Source organism: Carettochelys insculpta, chromosome 3, assembly GCF_033958435.1.
Source record: "Carettochelys insculpta isolate YL-2023 chromosome 3, ASM3395843v1, whole genome shotgun sequence".
NCBI lineage: Eukaryota > Metazoa > Chordata > Testudines > Carettochelyidae > Carettochelys > Carettochelys insculpta.
The window spans coordinates 84,258,836-84,275,338 of NC_134139.1; the positions used below are offsets into that span (position 1 = coordinate 84,258,836).

At 40.5% G+C, this 16,503-nt stretch overlaps 1 protein-coding gene across 5 annotated transcripts in view; it reads left to right on the forward strand.

Moving 5' to 3' along the window:
- The window catches only part of PDE10A (phosphodiesterase 10A), a 253,255-nt gene that overhangs the window by 186,640 nt on the left and 50,112 nt on the right, over nucleotides 1-16,503 (forward strand). For all 5 annotated transcript variants that reach the window (XM_074990261.1, XM_074990262.1, XM_074990264.1 and 2 more), the window contains 4 exons: nucleotides 3,633-3,773; nucleotides 5,707-5,862; nucleotides 9,348-9,398; nucleotides 11,590-11,648. In XM_074990261.1, the coding sequence (XP_074846362.1) occupies nucleotides 3,633-3,773; nucleotides 5,707-5,862; nucleotides 9,348-9,398; nucleotides 11,590-11,648 (407 nt within the window). The remainder of the gene's footprint in view (nucleotides 1-3,632; nucleotides 3,774-5,706; nucleotides 5,863-9,347; nucleotides 9,399-11,589; nucleotides 11,649-16,503) is intronic.

The following is a 16,503-nucleotide window of genomic DNA, read 5'->3' on the forward strand; positions in this document are numbered from 1 at the left end:
AATTCTTCCTCACTGTAGGAGTTTCTGGCAAGGAGGAACTGAGGGTGGAGGAAGTGCACAGCACTCTTTATACCACACCTGTGCGGGGTGTCATTAGGGGGCTACAGGTACTGCTGAGGGAAATGATTTTGGCACCAGTGCCTGTGGCGGGCAGACACACCCCTATTGTGGAATGGACATGAGCGAAACAACTCAAAGAACACCAGTTACAATATATATGTGTTCCAATACTTTTTTATGGTAAAGGAGTTTGGATATGGTATTATGTGTCTGGCTGATGTCCTTGAACAAAAAACAAACAAAATAATCTGTCCTACCTCTGTTACCAAAAGGAGGAGAATGAGAAGCAGATACACAGAAGCTCACTTAATATCAGTTTGCTTATTTAGAATTCTTTTGAATGGAAATATCTTTTTCTAGGCACCAAAGCATATAACAAAAATTAAGTACTGATGCATCCCTTTAAAATCAATGGAACATGAAATAATTTTCCTGGCCCATTCTTTCTTCCACTGAAATAAGCTACAAAACTCTCTGGCTGGTAAGCAGCCCGAAATATGCTAATGAGGTGTAGATGTAAATTCCCTGTGCCTCATTAGCGTAAGGTCACATGATTTGGAGTGTCTAAGATGCTCTTCTGGACTGCAAAACAGCTTGTAGAAGTGCGGCCCCCGGGGGGGCTTCTGGAAGGAAGTTCTCCTTCTGGAGGCCCCTTCTTCGCAAAAAATTTCAGGGGGCCGCTCTTCTACACAATGTTTTGGAGTCTGGAAGAACATCTTCTGGACTCCAGATCATGTGACCTTATGCTAATGAGGTGCGGGGAATTTACATCTGTGCCTCATTAGCATATTTTGGACCATTTAGTAGCATGCCATGAAAGTGGCATGTGTAGAAACAGCCTCTGTGAATGAAACGGGGGAAGATCACGTCCCCACTAATTAAAAAAAGAAAAAAAACGTAATGCAATCCTTTATATCTTGTATACTTACTTCAACCATAAATTCATTCTGACTGCAAAATCTGGCTTTCATCTTGGTGAAATAAAAATCAGAAGTATTCTTAAAGTCTGTTTGGTAATAATATTGCTTAACTGAGGAGTATTTTTTAAAAAGAAAAAGAGCAAGTGACTGTCTCATTAGTTAATAACACAAGTCTCTAGTTCAAAAGCAGTCCCTGGAAACATTTTATCATCTGACGACTTTGGCTAAAACATAACAATGACATGTATATGTATATGTGTATATATATATATCTATATGGCTACATCTACACTAGAAGCATCTGTCTACAAAAGTTACTGTTGGAAGAGATGTTCTTCTGTTGCCAGATCACATCTACACATAAAAGCAGATCACCCTTTCAATCTGTTCTGTTGGCAAAAGGGGCCCCCAGAGTATCTACATGGCTTTTTTGTCAGCAGTTCCTGCTGACAGAACGCATTTTGTGCGTAGATGCTCCAAGAGTTTTATTGACAAAACTCTAATGTAGACATAGCCGAAGGGGTTGAGTGTCAGTTGTCATTTTTTTTAAGTTGTTAGGGTTTCTTTTTTTGCAGCTCTTTATTTTGTGAAAGTCAGAATATGACCATTGAAAATTTGAGGCCAAAATTTAGCCTGCAGTTTCAAAAAATTGTTGTAGTGATAAACGTGGTTCAAATTGGTTTGGTCCATGTTAACTTATAGACAGCAAAACAAAATAAAAAGCCATGGCCATGCAACAGTAAATCCAGCCAACAAAAAATAAACAGTAGCACCAGCAGCAAAGGTTAGCAGGCAGGGTAAAGTAGCTGTAAATTCTTTTTCATAAATCAGTAACCAAAAATGTATTTATTTATCAACTATTTTACAGGCCTTTAATTCTTAATATGAATCCTGATTCTTTAAAACACTTTAGAATTCATAAATTATAACGACTGAGCTATTTGAGTTTGAAAAGATCACTATTCATGCACCGTGATACGTTTTAGACAAGATTCATGAGGGTTAGTTTTGTTTTGTTTTTGTTCATGGACAGTAAACACTGAAGTAAGGCTAAAAAAGTTGACAGTAGAGGGAACTTTTGTGAAAAATACTTTGCCTCTTTGGTTGCAAATTTCCTAACTTTACTCTGTGGGTCTCTGTGGTACGGTCAAACCATGAGACTGTTGGGTCTCACTAACTAGACGCAGTTAATGAAGGGAAAAGGCTATCACCCAACAGGCTCTGCTGAAAAGAGAGTAACAGTCTGTCAGGGCTTTTCTGCGCTTCCATGAAGTTCAACCAGGTTGGGGTAAATCTTCCAGAGTTCAGTTTTGTGCATCTGGTAAAAGACACACAAAATCAGTCTGTCTGGGATCATCAGTCAACCCCTGTACTCCTTGCTATCATTAGAAGTAAGGGAGGTCTATGGGAGAATTGCTACTGTTGACCTTCCTTGGTGAAGACAGTCACAAAAGCTGATTCCTGATACATCGATTCTAGCTATGCAGTTGCTGCTCAAGTGAAGAGAATATGTTGCTGCCTTTGGAAGAGGGAATAACAGAGCAACATAGGGAAGAGTAGAGACCTATTTACCATTATTGGCCTGGACATAGTGAAAGGCCCACTGATGTGATCGAAGGATCTTTTGTTCTGAGATTTCTGTTTGCTTTGTTTTGTTTTGGGCAGGGGGTGGATGAAGGGAAGGAGAGTGGCCCCTGGGAAGAGCCGTGTGTATGGCTCTGGAGTTATGTGGAAGAACACATTTTATATGCCCAACAAATAATGATTATTTTAAAATAAATAGCAATACAAGTGCCCACTCTTTAAATACCTCCTGAAACCACCCCCCAACTCATGCATCTAATGAAGCGGGTCTTTGCCCACGAAAGCTTATGCTCCAAAATGTCTATAACGTGCCACAACACTTGTTCATTTACTTTAGTAATGCTACCTTGTTTTATACTTAAGATTTATTTTAAAATAAAGTGCTTGTTTTGTGGTGGAAGGCTTTCATAATGTGGAAGTTGTCATAACTACTTCGGAGTCTTCAGCAGCGTAATCAGTTCTGACTGATCTCGGGCAGCAAAGGTAGCAAATAAGAATGCATGCAGGGTACGCTTTCATACTTGCTCAGAGGCCACTCTCTTGTCAGTTGTGCTCCATATGGATTCAAATGTCTATCTGCCTAGATACAATTGCAGGATCAGAGTCAAAGCCTGCTATCCATGGAGACAGAGGCGAGGAAGGAATGTGGAAGAGAAAGGAGAACTTGGAGGTTTTTATTAGTTAAACGGGTTGCCAAGAAAAGGTGGAAGTAAATGCATCCTGGACAAAAGAATGCTTTTTCTGTTGTCTGGTCACATACTGCTCTAGAGCTCTGTGTACAATATCTAATGTATTCTAAAGGGCAGAATCCATCCCTGAGGTAAGCAAGCATGGCTGCTATTGACTACTGTAGGTGTTGCATCTACTTACACCAGAACTGACTTTGCTGTTCTCTCTTGATGCAGTCCTTGAAAGAATGAAACTCAGTCCCTGAGTTTCATTGTTATCCAGCTCAGAAACTGATCTACCTAAATGATTTTCATTTCTCTTTTAATTGTTATTATTTAGTTAATGTATGTAACACACACTCTCTTCCTAATGTCATTTTTTTCTTCTTCTTCTGATTAGAGCCTCTGCGTGTTCACACCACCAGGAGCTAAGGAAGGACAACCACGGCTGATTCCTGCAGGGCCCGTTGCACTTGGCACTACAATATCTGCATATGTAGCCAAATATAGGAAAACGTTGTTGGTAGAAGATATTCTGGGGGTAAACAGCTTTCTCTTTCTTTTTCACAAATCTATTGCTGTTGAAAGGTAAACTAGCTTGTTCAAACAGTAATTAATTTACATTGATATTAGTTGTATCTGATGAGAAGCACAAATTCTGTGTCTGTATTGGTTTAATAAAAATTCTTCCCTGTGTAAGTTTAAGACTTACAAATGTTATATGTTTAAAAAAATTGGGCTGGACAAGGGAGATAATTCTGCGGTACAATACAAATCTATTGCAACTCTGGGAGAAAAAAGCTCAAACAGCTAAAAATCTCCTTCCTAGCACTTGGAAAAGGCAGTATTCCAAGCCCAAAGGCTGGTATGACTGCCACTTTATTAACTTGCAGACAGTCAACCGTATTTTGATTTAATACATGGCACTATTTGACTGCACTGCCTTAAAATTTTTCTCAGCGGTTTCAGTGAATATATTAATATTTGATATATGTATATTTCATGTCCAGAATCAAATCCTGGAGCTTTTTATAGGGGAAAATATATGAATTCTGTCTTCTGGTTTATACTTTCAGTAGACACCAGTAGAGCACATCAGCTTTCCTTTTATCCAATAGATCTTTATTTGCAAAGATTGTGGATAGTCCTATGGGTGAAACCCACACTGACTCATTCACCTTCAGCGCAGAAGAAGCCTTTTTTGTTTAGTCTGTGGTGTTCTAGAATTGGAGCAGAGAATGAGCAGTATTAAGTGGCCTGTGAGTTGGTGTTGAGTAAAGTCAGAGCTGCTTCTACCTGGCTCATTTTCCTCTCCTCCCAGACTCCTTATTTTTGTTTGCTTTTCTTCAGAGGGGAGGTTGACTGTGGTGAATGAGTTCCAGGCACTTTGGGAGTATTTCAACAAGGGAAGCAGCAGGCTCTGATAGGCTGCTTTGCCTCTCTGTAAAGCAGGCAGTAGAGGTGTCTGCCAGTGGAAGCAGGATCCTCCTGTTGCATTCCTTGCTGACAGCCTGAAGCTCTCCACATTCTCGTTCTCTTGTGGTTGCTTCAGGGAGGGACTATTTACCATTGGATTAAGTGACAGTTGATTTCAGGCCATGGGTGACGTTCAGATTGATTTTAACTGTCATGCTCAGGGGAATACCGATCACCTTATTTGGGGCAAAGAAAGCATTTTTTCCCACTGCAGCATATTAGCTAAGCTAGGAGAGGTGATCACCTTTCCCTGGAGACGGCTGCATGGTTTGTCTGTTGAGGAGATTGAAAGGGCAGTGCCCAAGAGTGTGAGCCCACAGTTACAGCCTAGGATTCATTATGTGTGGTCAGGTTCCCTTTCATGACTGGGGCATATCTTACTAATGGCAAAGCTTGGTAGGCTGGACCCCCTTGTGGTAGCAGTTTATTGTCACAACATTCTTTCCTGTAACTTTTGTGCAAGTTTGAGAACGGGTGAGCTAGGGATGGATGATAAAGTTCCATAGGGTATGGGGAAGAGCCCTTCTGTCATGCATGAATGTAGAGAGAAAACACTTTTGTCCTCCATATCGGGAGAGTTTGGGAATCGTTAGTGCAAATTTGTGTCTCCATGAAGCCTTCGGCATCTGGCAAGTGCCTCAGGCTTCAGTCGCTTTCAGTTCACAGGGATCAGTGTATTTGGGTATCTTTCTGCCATTGTCTAGTCTAGTCTCGGCAATAAAGTAATGTTTCTGCTGCCTTTGAGGTGAAAGATGATGTGCTTCTAAATAAATAATAGCTACAAAGCTAGCATGTTATCTAATAACTGACTCTTAACTTTGGATAAGATAATTTGTACCAGTAAAATAGCCATGGAGAGACATTTTGCTTGAATATGTGAATGTGAAGGGTTGAGCTGTGCATGGTAAGTGGTTTAGCGAGGCAAGAGGAAATGTTGATTTATTTTATATCAGTGTTATAATATTTGTATTTGATTAAGTGTTGTTTGCATCTTTTAGGATGAACGATTTCCCAAAGGTACTGGACTGGAGTCAGGGACTCGTATCCAATCTGTTCTTTGTTTACCAATTGTCACTGCAATTGGTGATTTGATTGGTATCCTGGAGCTTTATCGGCATTGGGGCAAAGAAGCCTTCCATCTCAGTCACCAGGAGGTAGGATGTAAAATGCAGCTGTTTCTTTAAAATTTACCTCTTCAAAGATGGTGCAAAGGTACTTCGGGCCCCCGACTTCCTTCTTTCCTTCCTGTTGTTGTTGTTGTTGTTATTTTGTTCCTGAGCCTTATTTACTTGGAGAAAGAGCCTAATATGAAGGTTGATGCTCATTGGTTTTCATAGTGGTGAGTTGTAAGATGCACTCCACTACATATGCACAAAATTCTCTAATTGTTTTGTTTCCTCTTGTAGGAATAATTTCAAGCCTGTTGTCAATTTTTATTGATTATGAATTTTAAAATAATGGGTGTCGTCAAAGTCAACACCATTCATAGAATCATAGCATCATAGAATCCTAGGGCTGGAAGGGACCTCAGGAGGTCATCATGTCCAGCCTCCTGCCCTAAAGCAGGATCAATCCTGACTAAATTATCCCAGCCAGGACTTTGTCAAGCCAGGACTTAAAGATCTCTAGGAATGGAAATTCACACCACATCTCTTGGTAACACATTCCAGTGCTTCACCACCCTCGTGGTGAAATAGTTTTTCCTAATATTCAACCTACACCTCCCCCTCTGTAACTTCAGACCATTGCTCCTTGTTCTGACATCTGTCACTACTGAGAACAGCCTCTCTCCATCCTCTTTAGAGTCCCCCTCCCACTCCCCCCAGAAGTTGAAGGCTGCTATCAAAATGCTCCTCACTCTTCGCTTCTGCAAACTAAATAAGCCCAGATACTTCAGCATTTCCTCATAGGTTATGTGCTCCATGTGGATCTTTGTGGAAGGGTGTGTCAGTAAAAGCTCATGCTATTAGAAACGCATGAAGTAGTGTTACAGAATGAAACTGCTCCCGTTTAAAAGGAAATGACTCAATTTTAATGGTCTTATAAATCTGTCTGTTGCAGTGTAGTTAGGTGGTGTTACTACACTGGTCAGCTTTTTCAGAGAATTTTATTCTTTGAGTAACATGCTTACAAGTACTCTCCTTCAAGTCTGCATGTGTCACAAGCACCTTTGAACAGGGATATTCAGTAGTTATGCCAGTTTAGAGTCTCCCTCCACCCTCCTTTTGGGAGATTTCCCTTCCATTTGAGGGACTATGCCAGGCTCAGCAAGATTTGTGTGTTACCTCACCTGCTAATAGGCTATGCCAATCAGCAGTGGACATTCCTGGTGCGTTCCTTGTCTGGGGGCATGCACGTCCATCAAAGTGTAATTTCTGCTCAGCTCGTAAGAGCTGAGGGGCAGCGCCGTTTGAGATGTGGCAGCTGAATGATTAAGGTGACGGATTACAATTCTGAAATTCAGCAGGTCTAAATCTTGCTCAGATTCTAGTACATCCCTAGATGTACTTGATCCATTGATCTAGGACGGTCAAAGGCAGTTGAGCCTGATGCTGGCCACATCACTCCTTTGTGTACCATTGGCTATGAAACAGGCATGTTGTAACTACGTTCAGCCCTCTGAACCATTGGCTCAGGGGCTCTTTGACTTCAGAGCACCGTTAATAAAATGGAGAGATTATGCTGCAACTCTTTATCACGGAGTGCTTCTTTCACTCTGCCAAGGTTACAAGAGACCCATTCCCTCCCCGCACTGTTTATCAGGCTCCAAGTGAGCTTATGCCCTTTCTACACTGACACTGCGGTCTGGGAATGCCTTTAAAACAGGGAGTTTTATGACAAGAGCCTCTGCCAAAATGATCTTGGTTTTCTCACAAGATGACCATGTCCAAGTCCTCAGGTTCTCGGCTGGGTGCGATTGAAGCTCCAGGCTCTTTGATTCAAGTTCCTCTAGGAGCCATGGTTCCAAGTGTGCATCAGTACCTAAGCCATTTTTAGTGCCATCAAAATACAATCAAGGCAACGGAGAGAAACAGCCAGCTTCTAGCAAGATGGTACTGATGGACTTTCCTCCACCACCCTGGTACCTAACACCATGGCTCTTTCACGCTAATAAGCCACCTCCGAATATGCTCTCTTTGAGGCAGTGAATGTTGTGGATACTGTCAACTTCCACTGCATTTTATTCAGGAAGGCTCCTCTCTCAGTACCACTAATGCCCACAGTACTTCAGGAGTTCAGATATTCCACTACATGTTAGTTTTAGATGTTCTAGAGTGTCACTTCTCCCTATGAATACTTGCATCGGTTGGTACTGGGTTTGACACAGTCACTGGAATTACACCCGTCCCTGGGTGCAGACCTGGAATTACACCTCTCCCAGGTTCCACCTAACTCTCCACTTGAACTGGAAGAGCAGTGTTCCCTGTAAGCTGATTGCCTCGGTGGGCATCCAGGAGAGATGCAAGTGTTGATTAGTGGAGTGCCCACCGCCACCCACAGCTTGTAGCATGTGTTTCTTCTTTGAGTGCTTGCTCATTTCTATTCAAGTTAGGTATACACACACCACATGCATGGCTGTTGAAGAGTTTTACCCTAGACCCATCAGGTTGGCTGTGGAGCCCCTTGGAGTGGTCCCAGTGAGTTGCCCTATATATGACCCTGCCAACCCACCTGCCCCTTAGTTCCTGCTTACCACTTCCATGGGCTGTTGGAACTGTGGCTAAGCACTTGTTGATATACCATATCTCCTTAGCTCACTCTTGTGGAAATAGTTGTAAATTGTTCTTTTGCACCACAACAAGGCTCCTTTTAAACGTCATAATTTTATCTCTCAAAAATGTGATGCCATGGTTAAGCAGTTAAGAAATACCTACAGTGTCTTCTATAGAAAAATGTATAATAATAGATTACGCAGCAGTAGGTTTTTTTAAAGGTCTGTTTGTTCCCAGCAAAACCCTTTTGTTTTCAGAATAGAAGGTTATGCCTGGCAAGGCGTCTTATTTAAAATTAACTACTACAAATTACATGGCATTTGTTTGAATGTCCAAAACTGACATACTTCAAACTGTAGTGACCATATCGGGTTGTTCTGAAACACAAATGGGAATCAAAAAAGCAGTACCTGATTACAAGTAGAGATTTTTTTCCTTAAAACTATTAATGGTTGAATGGATTGGTCCTCACTAAGAATGTTTCGTTGTCATGGGATCTTTCATTGCGTGGCAGAAACATTTTAACAATATATAAAAAGTCATTTTTAACCCCCCTCTTGAGTTCTCGAAGGGCTGCTGCTTGTCCTGTTGGTGGGTGAATCCTTCACGCTGCCTCTGATATGCTCAACTCTGGCAGCACCCCAATGACACAAAACAAAAACATTCAAACACCTCCTATATGACCTGAGTACTTTTTTAAAAGAGTGAAATGCTGCTCCTCATGTTACACCTTTCACAAATACATTGTTTGCTGCCACAGTCTCCCAGCAAAATATAGGCCCTGTCTATGATCTAAAGCATATCAGCAGGTGAAGTGTGAGAATATTCAAACACATTTAGCAGCTGGACTAAAAAAAAGTATGATAGAATTGGTTTGAAAATAAGCTGACTTCCGCAGAATTATTGTTCCTTAAATTTTGTTTCAGGTTGCAACAGCAAATCTTGCATGGGCCTCGGTAGCAATACATCAAGTACAGGTGAGTCTGAATTTGTCCTTGTAGATTTGTTGGGATTATTGTGATCATCTAATGTGAACTCTGGCATAATAGAGGTCATAGGACAGCCCTGGATTAATTCCTGTGTGAAATAGAGCAAGGCTCAGATCATTAAGTAAAGTGCTTCTGCGCTCAACTGTGCAGATCCTCCTTTGGGAGTCTAAAATTTATATTTAAAAGTGATTTAAGCACTTAGGAGTCTAAATCCCATTGCCTAAATCTATTTTGAAAGTGAAATGTAAGCTCCTAAATCAAGTAGGCATTGTAAAATTCAGTGCAGCAATGCCTAATTTGCTTTTTAAAATCTTACTTCATAGTTGATAAAAATATCTAATCTTGGTTTAAAAATTGTCAGTAAAGGAAATTCCACTAGGACCAGTGGTATGTTGTTTGATACCTAATTGTCCTCGCCACTAACAAGGTGTGCTTTATTCATCTGAATTTGTCTTTCTTCAGCTTCATCTATTGGATCATGTTATATCATTGTCTTTTAAGCTATGTTTACACCGTGCCCTTAACTCGAAATAAGATGCACAATTCTGGCTATGCAATTAGCATATCCTATTTCAAGTTTATTTTGAAATAGGCTATTTTGGCATTAGGCCCTGTCTTACACAGTGCCAAATGTCAAAGTACTGTGCTATTTCGAGGCATCCCTTACTCCTTCTGCAATGAGGTGTAGAGGGATGCCATAATAGTGCTCCTATTATTTTGAAAAATATTTCGAAATAACAAGCACATTTCATAGACACAAAGTAGCTTTTTTGGTATCCTGAGATAGCTCTGCAGTGTAAACATAGCCCTAGACTCCATAATTAGTTATCAAGTATTTGTTGTCCAAAGAGTATGATCAAGTCATCCCTTAATCTAATGGTCAGTTGCTGTATAGTACTTTAAAGAAACCATTGAGTAAAATTATCATGCCTAGAGAGTATGTGCCAAAGTAGAAACTCTGGGTCTGCTTCTGTACTTTTTATGTAGTTATTCACGTTTCCTTTGTGCATGGGTAAAACTTTATCAGATTTGAATATCATTGAAGGCCCATTTCCTTCATTCTTTCTGCAAAACTCCTTTGTACATTCTAGGAGTATACTGGTGTAAAATTCTTTTGTCAACTTACATGAAATCTGATGAAGTAGTAGTGGGGTTCAAAGTTCTCACTTCATCCGGTAACATTTTCTTTTTCATGCACTGTTTATTGTACTTAGTCTCTGTAATCCTGTTGACATCCCCAAAGAAATGTGTAGGGAAGGGGAATCTTAAGTAATTTTGATTCACTTTGTTCATTGTGTGCCTTTATGGCAAGTGGAGAGAAGTCATGAAGGAACAGGGTAACAGATAAACAGGAAACATTATAAGCATTTGGATTAAGATTGTTTAATTTGATATGGAAGTGTAGTAATTAAGTTGATTTCACAGCAGTACCCTAAGATGCCAGTCATTGTTACCCTCAAATTTAATGGCCTGGAACAATAGGAAATATTTTTAGCAAAGGTGGTGAACTATATTGTTCGTCCATAGTAGTGTGTCCATAGCTCTGCAAAAAGATATCTTAACTTGAATTAGCTTTTTGCTACATTTTACACAGTGTTATATGTGGTGGCTTACGCTTGTTTGGTTATATATGGATTAGACCAGTGTTTCCTAAACTTTTTGAAATCACAGAACACCAAAAAGAAATATTTTTATGCAGAGTGCCTATGAAAATAGTTACAGAAAGGTAGCTGTGTTAGTCTGTATCTTCACAAAACAAAAAAGCAATCCTGTAGCACTTTAGAGAGTAATACATTATTTTGTTTCTCTTTAAATGGCTACATGACTGCTTATTTGACCTATAAAAATGTTCTTCAGAAATTGTCGTCAGACCAAAAAAACCAAACAACATCATCATATACAGCAATAACAAAAAGAAGTAATTTAATTGAGTATCATAGCAGCGAAGAGGTAACGTGTCTGGTTTTAGTAACAGAAAATCCATGTGTTTTCAGTGCACATCAGTATATTTTTCCAAACACTTGCAGTACACCTGCAAGCTGTTCACAGACTGTCAGTGTTCCACAGAACACAGTTTAAGAAACATTGGATTAGATAGATAAAATGATGATCTTACAGTTTCACTATGAATCCAATGTTCTCCTGGAATAAGCAACGATGTAGAATGTTTCCCCCTCAGGTGTGCCGGGGTCTTGCCAAACAGACTGAACTGAATGACTTCCTGCTTGACGTCTCAAAGTAAGTGTGATTTGCAACAAGACCATTTCAGCTGAATGAACACCAAGCAGGGCAGGTATTGGCTAGCTGGCGTAATGAAGTGAACAATGCCTTACAGCTTTGGGCAGAGGAGGAATGACAGGCTGCTGGAAAAGGCTCACCATGGTCTCTGACTTCTCTCCAGGGAATGAGGGTCAAAAAGAGGTAGACCTGTACTGTAACCTTCCCTTTTGCCCTGAGTGGGATAGGTGGCTGGAGAGAGCTGGCTCTGAAGCATAGCTCAGCTTGGTCCTCTGTGGAAGCAGGACTGTGAACAGGAAGAGGAAAGGGGATAGGGAGGAAGCTCTTCCCCATTTTAGTACACTTTTATCTGCTGGGGAGTCCTAGACATTGAATATTAAAGTTTCTCCCGATTAACCCCATGTTAGATGTCTCGTCTCCTCCTTTCAGTATAGCCAGACAATGATTGCTTCTGCGACAGGCTCCTTTTTTCATAAGCCAAAGGTACCAGCTCATTTTTCCTTGGCAATTTGTATCTTTGTACTTCCCTTCCATTTTCCCCTGTTTGGTTAGGGGCTTTTACCATCATTTGCTCCTTCTTTGGAAGTTTTTAAGGCTGCTTTTGGCTTTCTCTTGTACAAGTCTTGTAAAAGCCAATTTATTCATTAATTACATGGTAAATATTTTTGATTACTGTTTTTAATGTGTTTTCTGCTCATTACTCTTCAAATTTAAGGCTTTCTGCCACATTTCTATTGTTTTGTAGCGATGTATAAAGTTATTGATACTTATATTGTAATTAGGGTTGGCCAGAGCACATGTGCATTCTTTGTTAGAATTTTTGCCTTAGTAATCCATTGCTATGCATTTAGTTAGGAAAATAGGAAATGAGATTATAAACACAAATTCTCATCTCAGTGTGGCTGTTAAAATTATAATTGGCATTTACTGTGTTCCAAAGATTCCAGTTGTGTGAAGAAATACTTACATGTGTAATTACATCTACTCTCTATTGATTTCATGGTTCTTATGAATGTGCAAATAACACTTATTCACTTCCTTTACACTGTTCATTATATTAGAGACCTCAATCATATCCCCCTTAATGGTGTCTTCTTTAAGATGAACAATCTCAGAGTTTTTAGTCTTTCCTCATATGGAACTTGTGCCATATCTGTAATAATTTTTGTTGCCTTTCTCTGTGTCTTTTATAATTCTAATATATCTTTTTTGTGATGGAGTAACCAGCACTGCATGCAGTATTTGACATGCGGGTGTACCATTAGCTTAGGCAGGGGCATTATTGTACTTTCTGTCTCACTATCATTTTCCTAAAGGTTTGTAACTTTGTTAGTTTAGTTTACTGCTGCCACTGCACGTTGAGCAGATGTTTTCAGAGAATGTTCCACAATGATTGCAAGAACTCTTTAATGAACAGTAACAGCTAATTTACACCCCATCACCTACTATGGATAGTTGGGATTATGTTTTCCACTGTGCATTAGCTTGCATTTATCAACATTGAATTTCACCTCCCCTTTTGTTGCCCAGTTACCCAGTTTTGTGAGATCCCTTTGTAACTTCACAGTTGGATTTGGACTTAACTATCTTGAGTAATTTTTTTTCATTTGCAAACTTTGTACTTCACTGTTTTCCCCATTTTCGTGATCATGTATGACTAAATTGAACAGCATAATCCTAGTGCAGATACTTGGGGAACCTTGCTATTTACCACTTTACATTGTGAAAACTGACCATTTATTCCTGTTGTTTGCATGGCCATTTTGAAGTTTTGGCCAAGTGTGGCCACAGCCATAGCGTCTTTTAAAATCTTTTATTTTAATTCAGCTTTGGATTCATTGTGCTGATGAACACCGTGCATATGGGTTGCTTGAAGACTCACTGTGCCTGATAGAGGGGCCTCTATTATGGTACATTTAACTGTGTGAAGGTCAGTGGTTATACTATAGACTGGTTTTCTGTAGAATCCAGGGTACACCAAGGATGCTTCTTACCTACATTATTTAATGTCCTAATAGACTATCTGATGACAAAGCTGATGGAGGCCAAAGGCGAAGATGTGAAATTTAACATTTCAGCTTTAAAAGATCTTAAGTATGCAGGTGATAATACTTTACTTGGAGAGATTACTGACCAACTATAGCTAATGCTGGAAGAGCTGTAATAAACTTCAGAAGCTATATGATTTAAGATCAGTGGTGATAAAACCAAATTTATGCCTGCGTCCTAAAAATTGAATGTGTGACTTGCTTATGCTGCATGTCATTGGTAACGACACTGACTGGGTGAATAGTTTTATCTATCCATGTACTCAGTTGACAGCAAAAGGTTTTGTATCCAAAGATGTCACTCACTGGATTGGTCTTACATCACTGACATTTCAGCAGTATTGGAGACTTCTGTTTGAGCAACAAGATGTTTGTGTGACAGCTAAGATACAAGTGTTCAGAATGGTAATGATGGACAACTCTGTTACGTGGGGAAGAAACATGGTCATTACAAACAGCCCAAGAGGGGAAGTAACTTAAACATTTTTAATGTCAGAAGTTATACTCTTAACATCCATTGGTTTGATTTTTTTACAAGGAAGGAAATACTTAGAGGATCGCAGCAAGTTGCATTCTTGCACCGAATAAGAATGACTGAAGTTGTGTGGTTATATCCAACATACAAAAGAAAGTTTGTTTTTACCCATTTATGGAGCTGAGGTCAAAAGAAGGCAGCTAGGAGGCTGACTATGAATGAGGTTGGAAGAAGCAATTTTGAGAGATTTAAGAACCCTGTATCCTCCTATACTGGATCTTACCAAAGTGAGAAGAATTAAAGGACCAAAGAAGATGGAAGTCCATTCTGTGTGACGCCATAACTACATCATAGCCATGTGAAGCTGCTGCTTCCATTGATGGTTACAATCTATGCTGCACTTCTGGACAGTATTAATCTATGAGTTGCCACAAGACTTCTTGTTGATGTCAGTTAGTTCTTCAAGTAATGGTCCCTATGTGTATTGCACTTGAGAGGCATGTGTGTTCCATGTGCTTGAGACTGGAAGATTTTTGGTAGCAGTAGCTGTTGGTCCACACCTATATTCATCTCCTCCTCATGTTGTGAAATGAGGATGTAAGGAACAGCAGTGAGGGTTGTCCAGTTCTACAGTTCCATTCAACTGTCCACAGTTTTAGCTAGCTGGCTTTTTCTAAAACTTGCACCTAGTTTTAAATGGTTTATAATACCTGTTAGATAGTTTTTATAGTTAGTTTTACATGGTTTTCAGTAATTCAGGGCTTGGGAGGGTTCCCGAACCCACTCACCTTCCCTTCCCCCTCACCTCCCACCCGCATTGGAGTTTTTGTGATGCAGAGAGTTTGAGTTGTGTGCCCTGCACCTGGGCCTTTACGTGTGAAGTGCCTTTATTGTTTAAGGGGAGCTCTATTTGCAGTATTTGCTGGTATTCTCAAGTAGAACCTGTTGAGTGTAGGCTTTGAAAAATCCTTACTGAATTGCACCATCAGACCCTACTTTAATCCTGTCCCATAATATCCCAATGTACATTGGGCAGAGGCATGAAGAGTGTCCTTCTGAGCAAGGTGGTCTCCAGCTCCGAGAACAATCACAGGAGAGCAAAATAGTCCTGCAAGTGGGGGTGCGGGGGAGTGAACAACCCTCCTTCAAATCCTAATGGAAGAGGACCTCCTTTCTGATATCTTATAAGCCAGGTCAGATTCTGCAACTAGGATCTCACAAGGAGCATGATATGAGTTCTGAGACACCAAGGGGCAAGCGTGCCCCCAAACCAAACCTGTCCAGTGATGGTGGGAACATCCTGTGTACCAGAGAGGGAAAGGAGGCTGCTGATGTCGCCTACCCCAGTGATACCAATGCTGTCTAAGAAGGAGTCAGTACTGAAGAGCATGGGAGGACCAACACCCTGGCATGACCAAAAGAAAGAAGCTTGGTCTCTTATCTTGGCTTAGGTACAGACATGCAGACCAGACAATTTTTCTTATGCTGTCTCATGCTGGCTTTAGTGGGGTCTCTAGTATCCACTTGTGCAATATCTCAAATTGCATAGGATCACACCAGGAATCAACATAACAGGAACAGGTAGCAGTACTCCAGACCTACATCCTTTGATAAGGAATCTAAACATCTAGACATCTCTGAGAGAAAGAACTTCACTTTGGTGAGTTTAAAGTTCTGCTCTTTGGGTGTTTATCAAGCTCTAGTCTGTTACCTGCAGGGATGAAGCCCCTTTAAAAAATCTCCAACTATTTGTTTCCATTGCCAAGTAGAGGAGAAGACAAGTCTTTATAGAGATTTTTGTCTGAATCCTGACACGTTACTATCTATCAGTGGCTAGCTACTTCCACGTGGGTGATGAGTGCCATACCAGCAGAGCCCTGCTTGCATCAGTAGTCTGCCTCTGAGACACTCTTGTAGATATCTGCCAAGTCACACTGTTGGTCTCTCTTTGTATCTTTATTAGATATTTTGCCCTGGCGCTGGCTTCTGTAACAGAAGCCTCTTAGTTCTGATTTCAGCCAGGACTAAATGTATATCACCTGTCACCCTCCCTTCTCCCTGCCCATCACCACACATTTCTGTACTGGCATCCTTTAAGGCCCCCATTGGTGCTGGTGTCTCTCATCATTCCGCCCCCATTTACCCAAGCAGACTTTGTCCTAGTAGGAAGTCGTTACTGACAGAACCCACTGGAAAACATGGAATGAATCAAGCCTTATCTGTTTTAGGATTAGGTAGTGTATTACATCTGACAGAGTACCCTAATGTTGTATAGCCGTGTCACTTCCAGGGCATTAGAGAGACAAGATGTGTGAGGTAATATTTTGAATAG